The sequence below is a fragment of the Spermophilus citellus genome, assembly GCF_964194105.1.
Source record: "Spermophilus citellus genome assembly, chromosome: 11".
NCBI classification, from domain to species: domain Eukaryota; kingdom Metazoa; phylum Chordata; class Mammalia; order Rodentia; family Sciuridae; genus Spermophilus; species Spermophilus citellus.
In genome coordinates, this window is record NC_138192.1 from 128,075,770 (window position 1) to 128,085,410 (window position 9,641).

General features: G+C 43.8%; 1 protein-coding gene across 6 annotated transcripts in view; it reads left to right on the forward strand.

The window, feature by feature from the left end:
* LOC308630428 (nuclear autoantigen Sp-100-like) overlaps positions 1 to 6,705 on the forward strand; it is a 52,097-nt gene extending 45,392 nt beyond the window's left edge. For all 6 annotated transcript variants that reach the window (XM_081260444.1, XM_081260445.1, XM_081260447.1 and 3 more), the window contains 5 exons: positions 2,101 to 2,216; positions 3,806 to 3,923; positions 4,201 to 4,272; positions 4,752 to 4,883; positions 6,415 to 6,705. In XM_081260444.1, the coding sequence (XP_081116570.1) occupies positions 2,101 to 2,216; positions 3,806 to 3,923; positions 4,201 to 4,272; positions 4,752 to 4,883; positions 6,415 to 6,543 (567 nt within the window). In that variant the 3' untranslated portion in view covers positions 6,544 to 6,705. The remainder of the gene's footprint in view (positions 1 to 2,100; positions 2,217 to 3,805; positions 3,924 to 4,200; positions 4,273 to 4,751; positions 4,884 to 6,414) is intronic.
* Positions 6,706 to 9,641: the final 2,936 nt, after the last annotated feature.

Below are 9,641 nucleotides of genomic sequence, written 5' to 3' on the forward strand. Positions count from 1 at the left end.
AACAGACCACTCAAGTTTTCTTATTGAAAGGGAACACATTGGCCAGATACACCTTGCCACCTAGAATTTGCTCATATGGGTGACTTTTGGATTTCTTCTTATCTTGAATTTATAAGATCAAGAGAAATTAGAAATTATAATTAAATCACCTCAACTCACTGGGCCCAGGAATGACTACTAATGATTTTAAACCCAAATAGCAGGGCATTTTGCTTTGGCTTATAATATTCAAAGTAGGGTCTCTGCACCCTCATAGCAGCAGACCTTACAGAAGCACTGAGAAAGAGCAGGACTGGGATAGGGTCGGATCCCTGAGATGGAGACCAGGAGGAATCAGAATTCTCTTCCAGGCTTCTGGGTGGGTTGTGGGGGAGATGAGGAGCATAAATGAGGAGCAGATTTGACACAGGAAGACAAGGAATGGGTATTGTGCCAGGATGGGTTTTAGACATGACAAAATGCATTTCACTAGGACAAAGATCAGAGTTTTAATGTTTGGAGGCTCTAAAGGAGACCAGGATACAGGTCTAAAAGTCCTGGGACACACGTGGTAAGTTTGGTCATGGAAGGAGCTGGCCGTTGAGAAGAATGTAATGAACAAAGGACGCTGGACAGAGTCCCAAGGAATTCCCACGTTCCAAGGGCAGAACCTGAAAAGAAAGACAGAGTGTTAGAGAAAACCCCAAGAGAATGGGGTATCATGGAATGAAGCAGAGAGAGTATTTCTAGAAGGACTAGACACAGAGGTCTCACCTGAGAACTGTGAAGACATGGAACGGTGCTTCCTGTCACCTCCTCACCTCCTCCCTACCCACCAGAATCCCCACCCCAGCCTCACTAGATGGTCACATGAGCATGTGCATTCCTCCTTCCAGCCTACGGTGCAGGTATTTCAGCCAGGGCTAGAGGCACTACCCACGTCTCTCCAGACAGTTAGTTCTCCTTGAACTCTTCTCTTTCTGCTCAGATGGTTCCAGGAGAGGAGGCAGGGCCCATCCTTCTGGGTATTTCTCTAACATAGACACATGGCCCCCATACCCAGAAATTATCCACATGTTATTGTTATGTAAATTTTCACCAAAAAAAGAGGGGAAATGTAATTTCCCTTGCTTAACAGTGAGCTCCTTCCTTAGCCAATTTCTATCGTGACCTAAATTCTGTCATTTTTAACATGTGTGAGTTTCTCCACAATCCTGACAAATACTGTCAAATTTTTAACTTAACTAAATGAAACTAAATCTGGCTAAAGGTCATATAAATTGAGATTGGTCTGAAATTCAGTACTGGCCAATTTTCTGGGCCCGGCTATCTTCCTTTTTTAGGACAAGTTTACCATCTCTTTCCTGGGCACAGAAAATGAGGGTAGAATCTCGTTCTTCAACCCTGGGCAGTTGCCATGACCATACTCCTTGGACATTAGAAATGGTGCTCCACACCTCACATGACAAGTTGGCTGAGTCATGGGGGTTCTTCCTCCAGGTTCCCAGAGCCTGTCCTCCCTGGCACTCACCTGGTCATCTGCACCCATGGTCCTTCTATCCAGTGGTACTGCCACAGGTCCAGGGCCCTCCAGGCACAGAACCCACAGTCTAGGACCTTCTTGCCAGGCCCTTTCTTCAACTCCTGGGGAGCTTATGGCCAAGACTATGGGACACAATGATATCTCAGAAGTTTATTCCATCTCATTAAATTTCATTAATTTAATTGACTCGCCCTTTGTTGAGTCAATTTTAAAAATAGACAACTAGATAAGACACTGTGTTCCTGGACCAGACTTTACCAGACACATAATAAGTATATCAGATTATTTGTAATTCATCCTTTTTTGATGCTATTGTTGCAAGCTATTCCATGTCAGAATCACTGTTTTCATGAAGAAAAATGTTCTGGTGTGGCACATAGCAACTGTCTTCTGAACTTGTGGTAGACCAGAATGTCCTCTTATAAAATCTCCACTCAATATTGTTTCTTAATATTTTGAGGAGAGAGGTTTATAAGTGTCACCTTGGTACATGGAAAGCCCACACACTCTAGAATCCCAACATGGTAACTTTCTGGGTCTCACAAATCCCAGTGATGTCTACACCATTTCCCTTCTAGCAAAAAAACTCAAATAAGTGTGAAGTATGCCGCCAAGAGAAACAGCTGGTCTTCTGCAGTACTTGTTCAAGATCCTACCATCAGAACTGCCACATCCCACCCATAGATGCTCAGAGGTTGGTAAAGCACCTTCATCCACACCCCTTGTCCTTTCTTCTTGGGGTATGGCTCCTTTCACTGTGCATACATATCCTGCAGAGCTTCTGTCACTAGTAGGTGACAGAAGGAGCAGGATGCTTAGCATCTCGAGATCCAAAAGCATCATCCAGAGCTATTTAATGGTGCTGGCAACCGTAGATTTCATGGAAAGCAAAAGTTCTTTGCAAGTGGTTATTAGGTATAATATTAAGAGCTGTCACTCCCACCTCTTTTTTTAATATTTATTTTTTAGGTGTAGATGGACACAACACAATGCCTTTATTTTTATGTGGTGCTGAGGATCGAACCCGGGTCCCGCCCATGCTAGGCAAGCGCTCTTCCGCTGAGCCACAATCCCAGCCCCTATTGGGTATAGTAGTAAGAGCTGCCTGTCACTCCCACCTCTTCTACTTGGTTCCCAGACCGTGCACTCTGACAGGCGGTAATATCCGAAACTGACTGCTGATGTTAGGCATATATCATCTGCTGTGGGAACATTGCAAAGTTGATCAAGCTGGTTCTGTAATGAGCCTTCAGAAGTCCAGCCCAGCAGTCTATCAAGCCAACTGAGTCTGGGTAACTGGGCACATTAAAAAGACCTGTGACTTCTGTCGGTGTTAACCCCCTGATGCACTTCTTTTGCTGTGTGTCTTTGGAACAGAGGTGATGGGGTGCATAACTCCACAGAGGTCGATAAGGGGTTCTGGGAGTGGTTTTGTGGGCAGAATTACGGTGGCCAGGAGAATGATCTCTACCAGGAATGTGACTGTCCCTGTGGGGACAGAGCACTGCCCTTCTGTGATGTGGTCCCCTGCTCCTAGTGCAACATCTCAGAGGATCAGTGTAAGCCTCTGCTTTTGACAGGTTGGGCAATTTGCAGAGGCAGAAAACAGATAAGATCTTTTGTCCAACCCACTTGTAGTTCCCATCTCTTCACCATGGGCACATAATGGGGCCCTTGAGTAAGCACTGGGTGGCCAAGAAGAGGCTGACATTGCTAGGATGGGTCATTGTGTCCACCTGATTTACCAAGACCCTCCTAGCACCTCCTAGAACCTGGAAGAGATTAGAGAATGAATCCTGGGGCAAATGGAAGCCATCTGATACCCTGTCAGTAGATTTCCCTTCCAAGAAGTTTCTGCAGCTCATATTCCAGGTACAGCTCTGGCACAGATAGAGGAGAGGCTGCCTTAGCCTGTGCGCTGTGCTTACTCGGCCCAATCGAGAAATGGGAACTGGTTTCCTGATTTCAACTAGGGTCTGATTGACTCATCAAGTTCCAGAACTTCTGGGCTTAAAGTAGTAAATTCCAATAGTTGATCAAGGCTCACAGTGACTCAGATGGGAATTCCAAGTTCTGAGGTGAACAAGAGTCCACCACTCCCTGGGGCATCTCAGTCAACACACTGCCACTCTGTGACCACTATTGATGGAAGGGGATGTCCTTGGCTATATGGACATTGGATACATGGCAGAAACTACTAGACACTCTTGAACTTTAGCAGCCATGGGAACGGTGGCTGGTTCACAGACGGTGCCCTTGCTCACTTTACGCCTGACCTCTCAGGAGCCAGTGGATTTGCACCTTATGCAGGACAAAGGCCTGGGAAAAGCACCCAGAAAGCCAACCATGTCATCTGGAATCTGAGGTCTTAAAGAGGCCTATGCTGCCTGAGGAACAGCTGGTAAGTCAGTGTGACCCTGAAGCCCCCTCCTTTCTGTTCACACAGAGAAGCACAGACTGGCAGAGGTGGGAGAAATGGTGCCCCATGGCAATCATTGGCCCGTATTATGTTTTGACTACCTGACTTACCACCAAAATTTACATTCCAGAGAAAATCCCCATTCCATGTTTATTTCAAGGAGCCCGCAGGTCTGAGAGCCATGCATTCTCTCTAGACAGGCTTCTGGCTCTTTCTCTCCATGCTACCTTTTCCTTAAAATCTCCTCTGTCTTTTACAGAAATGTGAGCTGATCCTATTGAAGGTCTATTGTTATTCACAAAGTGCCTTTTTTGCCCAAGAACCATATTATGTAAGTAACAGCAACAAAGCCAGAAACTTGCGTTAGTCAAATTTGTGATCTGAATCCTATGAGTCCAAGCTCCCATCATCTTTGCCTTGTTGATAGTTGTCTTTGTTCAGTCTGTCCAACAAATTACAGACTAATGGATTTAGAAGCAACAGAAATTTATCTGGAAGTCTAAGGCCCGGGTGCCGGCCTGGGGGGTTCTGGAGAGGCTACAGAGGGCCACTTCTCACTGTGTTCTCACCTAGTGGAAAGGAGAGGGGAACCTCCTGGAGTCTTAATAATCCCACTCTTGAGGGCTCCGCCTTCCTGACATAATTAGCTCCCAAAGACCCACCTCCTAACACCATCACGCTGGGGGTGAGCATTTTGAAACAAAAATTGGAGAAAGTGGGGTCTAAAACCTTCAGACCATAGCATTTGGGATGTGTGGGAGGCAGGCCTGGACCATGCTAATGGCCCTCCCTCGGTGTTCTCCTCAACAGACTCAAGACCCCCAGGAGCACATGTGGTTAAACAAGGTCAAGGAAAGGCTGAATAAGAAGAAGTATCACCGAGTGGCGGGGTTTGTGCGGGACATGCGCCTCATCTTTCTGAACAACAAGGCCTTCTACAGAGTGAGTGGTCCCCTGCTAACCTTTCTCTTTAAGTAACTTTGCCTTTCATTTTATATCAGAGAAAGTTACGATTGCCCTCCCGTGTGGCAAGCCTATAGCCACAAAAGTTCTGGAAATATTCTAAGAGCCCTGGGGCACAAGTGGGAAAAATAACAACAAACCAGCAGATGCCATGGCAAACACCACCCTAGGACTCCGAGTCTGCTCGCTTGCAGACTCTTGATTCTTGCCCATGAAGAACTGCCCCTGCAGACCCATTGTCTTCCACAGGAAGTAGAAGTGCATTTTAAAGGCAACTGGTGTGGCTCTTCTCTAAAAGAAGATAGCAAACTGAATTTCTCAAATTTCAAAGTCTTGGATTTCTTTCTGTTCTAGTCAGCTTTTTCACTGCTGTGACTAAAGGATCTGGCCAGGACAACTAGAGAGAAGGAAAAGTTTATTTGAGAGCTCACAGTTTCAGAGGTTGTCAGGTAGCTCCATTCCTTGGGGCTTGAGGTGAGGCAGGACATCATAGCTGGGGAGTGTGGCAGAGGGAAGCAGCTCACATCAGTGATCAAGAAGCAGACTCCACTCTGCAGATACAAATAGACACCCAAAGCCACGCCCCAATTCCCACCTCCTCCCGCCACATCCACCACTTCAGTTACCACTCAGTTAATCCCAATCAGGGGATTAAATCACTGATTGGGTTAAAACTCTTACAACCCAATCATTTCTCCTCTGAATCTTCTTGCACTGTCTCACACGTGAGCTTTTTTGGGGACACCTCACATACAAACCATAACACTTTCCATCAGAATTTCCTGGTGCCATTACGGAAAAGCTAACAAGGATTTCCGAAGAATAACAGTGAAGGAAACAAGAAGACACCATTGATTGGCCTTGGATATTTCTGCAATATTTTGCTGTTATGAATAATATTGTCTTTAAAAATCAAATAGCAAAAAAAAATCAAATAGCAAGAATGTTTTAAAAAATTAAATTGACGATTTTCTGAATAAGAATTAGAGCGTGACCTACAGGTGGGACATCAAAATTCAAAATATGAAATAGTCCAAAATTTGAAATGTTTTGAGGGACAATATGACATCATGGGTGAAAAATTCCACAGCATGAAATTTTGTTTCATGTATAAAGTTATTAAATATATTGCATATAATTACCTTTGAGCTATCCATAGCAGGTTTATGTGAAACACAAATGAAGTTTGTGTTTAGGCTCGGGTTCTATCCCCAAGACATCTCATTATGTACATCCTAATATTCCAAAATCTGAAAAAAAAAAATCTAAAACACTTCTGATCCCAAGCATTTCAGATGAAGGATATTCAACCTGTAGTGCTATTTTTGCTTCTCTGTCTTCCCAACAAAAAGAAATAATCAAGCTATCAGGGAATATAAACTCCTCTTGACTGGGTTGATTCTCACTTGACATCTGAAGGAGTCTAAATGAGGCTCTGGAGTACCCGAGACACTGGGAGTCTAGGCTCATTGAACAATGGCTAAGAAGGTTATTGTTTTTGCTTTTCCAGAACCATAAATTCATCCAGCTGCCGCTTAAGATAGAAGCCATATTCGAGAAGTACTTCAAAAACATTTTTTCAATCCAAGAAACAAGCGAGAGCATCTGTCAGTTTAAGCACATTATTATGTTAACATAGTCCATGTCTGTGTTCCCCCTGGGGACCCTCTGGTTGTGTCACTAGTGACACGGTGCTCTGATGGTCCTCTATTCACTCTGCCTGTTCCTGTACAAATAACCTCATGTCACAATTCTTTTTTCATTTTTTATTATTGTTATTGTTCCTTTTTTTAATAAAACTTAAAACTGTCTTACCCAAGTCTCTAATTGAGTAATTTAGAGTAAAAATTACGATTAAAGGTATCCAATCTTTCTATAAGGGATCACATCATGTCTTTTCATTGATTCAAATCTTATATTAAGGCCTTCAGTGATTGTTTTTCAGCTTCCAGAGGCTGTTTGAAGCCTTGACGATTCTTGGCTCTTGGGGACTGGCTCTTAGACGCTTGCACACAGACAAGGAAAAAGTAATTTCCCTCTACCCTTCGAAGTACTTATCTGGGTCGCCTGTCACAATGAACAGGTTAACAAGAGAAAAGAAAAACATCTTATTAGCATGTATATACAGTCAGGTGTCATTTAATAGCAAGATACATTCTGAGAACTGCATCAGTAGGCAATTTTGTCTCTGTGGGAACATCTTTGTACTTATGCAAAGCCAGATGGTGTGGGTTGATCACATGACCTAGCCTTTTGGTGCAGTCAAGTGAGACCATAAATGTGGGACATGAGGCTATTGCTGGCACTTTTTATTTATTTGTTTGTTTATTTATTTTCTTTTTGCAGCACAAGCCATTGAACCAAGGGCCTCACACATACTAGACAAGTATTCTAGCTCCATCCCCAGCCCTTTTTAGTTTTTTATTTTGACACAGGATCCTGCTAAGTTGCTGAAGTTGCCCTCAAACTTGGGATCCTCCTGCCTCAGCCTCTCAGATAGCTGGGATTATAGGTGTGCGTCACCATGCCCTGCCTCTGCACACTGTCTTATAGTGAACTTTGATTTTTTAAAATAGCAGAAGGAGTATACTCTAACTATAATGATAAATAGTGTCATGCAGACTTGACATTTCCACATGGGAGAATTCCAAGGAAATGAGCGTCTTGCCCAGAGGCAATAAAACCCCATCTCCAGGCAAAAACAGAGTGAGGGTGGGTGTGTTTGGGAAAAGTGTGGAAAACAACAGTGGGATTTGTTAGACTTTCGATGTCTTCCTCATTGATGAGTCTCTCATGATCTAGAGTCGTCCATCTCTGGTATAGCAAGGGAAGCTCTGGTAGTAGTGGAGATCTCCTTAAAGATGCAAATTTCCTTTAAAAGGGACCATTCTGTTTGTGGGACTTCTCCTCTATTTCTCAAAACAGTCAGTTCAAAACAGTCCTTATGCCAAAGAGGCCTCTTTGCAGGTGACATATTCTGGCCTCCTACCCATCTCATGAAGACCACAGGTGCATTTATGCATCAACAGCCCCTGACTGGATGTAAGTCTTTCCAGAGCTCCTTGTGGTCCTTCCGTAACAAGACAGCCTGGGCTGCCGGAGGGGAGCTGCTCCAAGCCACTCTTCACTCCCTGCTGGTCTTCTGCAGACAGCTTCCCTTCTGTTCTGAGAGGCTGGAGAGTTTCCGCTTCGCCCCCACGAGGATGGAGCTGCAGGCTGTAAACGGCTCAGCATCCACACGGACGTGGCCATCACCACGTGCACCATACCCAGCCAGCTCCTTTCATTTTACTGCTACCCCATGTCCCCAGAGGGATAAGGACATGGGGAGCTGGCACCTTTGCTTTTCTTAATTTTGCAAGTAATAAACTGAATCCTAAATGGCTCCATGTTTCTTTACCAGACAAATCTGTCAGCCTTGCCTAATGGCTTCCCAGATCCACTGTCTTCTGGCTATGGACAGAGTACCACGTATTAGTATTAGTGGTTCAGAGCATCCACTACAGCCTTCAGGGAAGAACCCCAACCTCAGTGTCAAAATTAAGTCCCCAATGTACCATTTCACCGTTTGAATAATGAAATTTCATCACTGGAGTATGTAATTTTGAAGATTAAGTGAGTTTAGGGATGTATATTTTTTAAATCATTCCAGAAACACATGAAGTTATCATAACTACACATAGTAAGAATTCTATGTGTAGCCAGGTACAGTGATGCACACCTGTAACCCCAGCAGCTGGGGAGGCTGAGGCAAGAGGATCATAAATTCAAGGCCAGCCTCAGCAATTTAGTAAGACCCTGAGCAACTTAGCAAGAACTTGTCTCAAAATAAAAAATTAAAAGAGCTGAGGTTGTGATTCAGTGGGTAAGCACCACTGGGTTCAATCCCCAGTAACCAATCCCCCATGCAAAATAAAAGAAAGAGAGAGAGAGAGAGAGAGAGAGAATTCTGTACATAAAATGCTAATTCAAGTAAGAGAGAATAATTCTAAATAACAGCAAGATGAAAGTTGCTTTTTGTTCCTCTGGAGGAAGGATTTATTATGGAAGTTTCCAAGTATGGTATAGAAGTATCATTATCAGATCAGTATGACATTTTGCATAGGTCTGCTCTATATTTAATCATCTGGATGGGCTGTTATTATGCTGGCCTAGGAGCAGGGAAAAGCTTATTGGCTCTGAAAACCACAGTTGGAAGCAATGAAGAGGACAGGCTGAGGTTTTATCAACAGCCTGGGACAAGCACAAACAATTCACATTGTATCCATCACTTTTGACTTCGTATTAACCTCTGAGAAATCCTGAATTTTGCAATCAGGTATTGGTCAATTTCATTTGATAATTTCAGCAGTTTTCTAAATTGTTCTATTTTTCATCTGCAATATTGAATATTATGGGATTATGAAGTGATCCTTTACTCTAGATTTTCTGAAGAAAATAGAATGTGTAAGATATCATCATTTGTTTTTACATCAAGATGTGTTGTAATAAAAAAAAACATATATAGGCTCTTTAAAAGGCATTGCAGAGAACTCTCTCTAAATGCCAAAATCCAAGTTCTCCTCCTCTTCCTGAGCACACAGCTAACCCACATTCCCCAAAGATCAGCCCCGCACTCCTCATTAGCCACTGCCACGGGATTCCAGTGAAGGTACGTGGGCAAAAGTGGGATAGGCAATGCCAAAGCCTGGCCCATAGGTCTGCCATGCTCTGTCCCCTGGGAGGAGGGATGTCCAC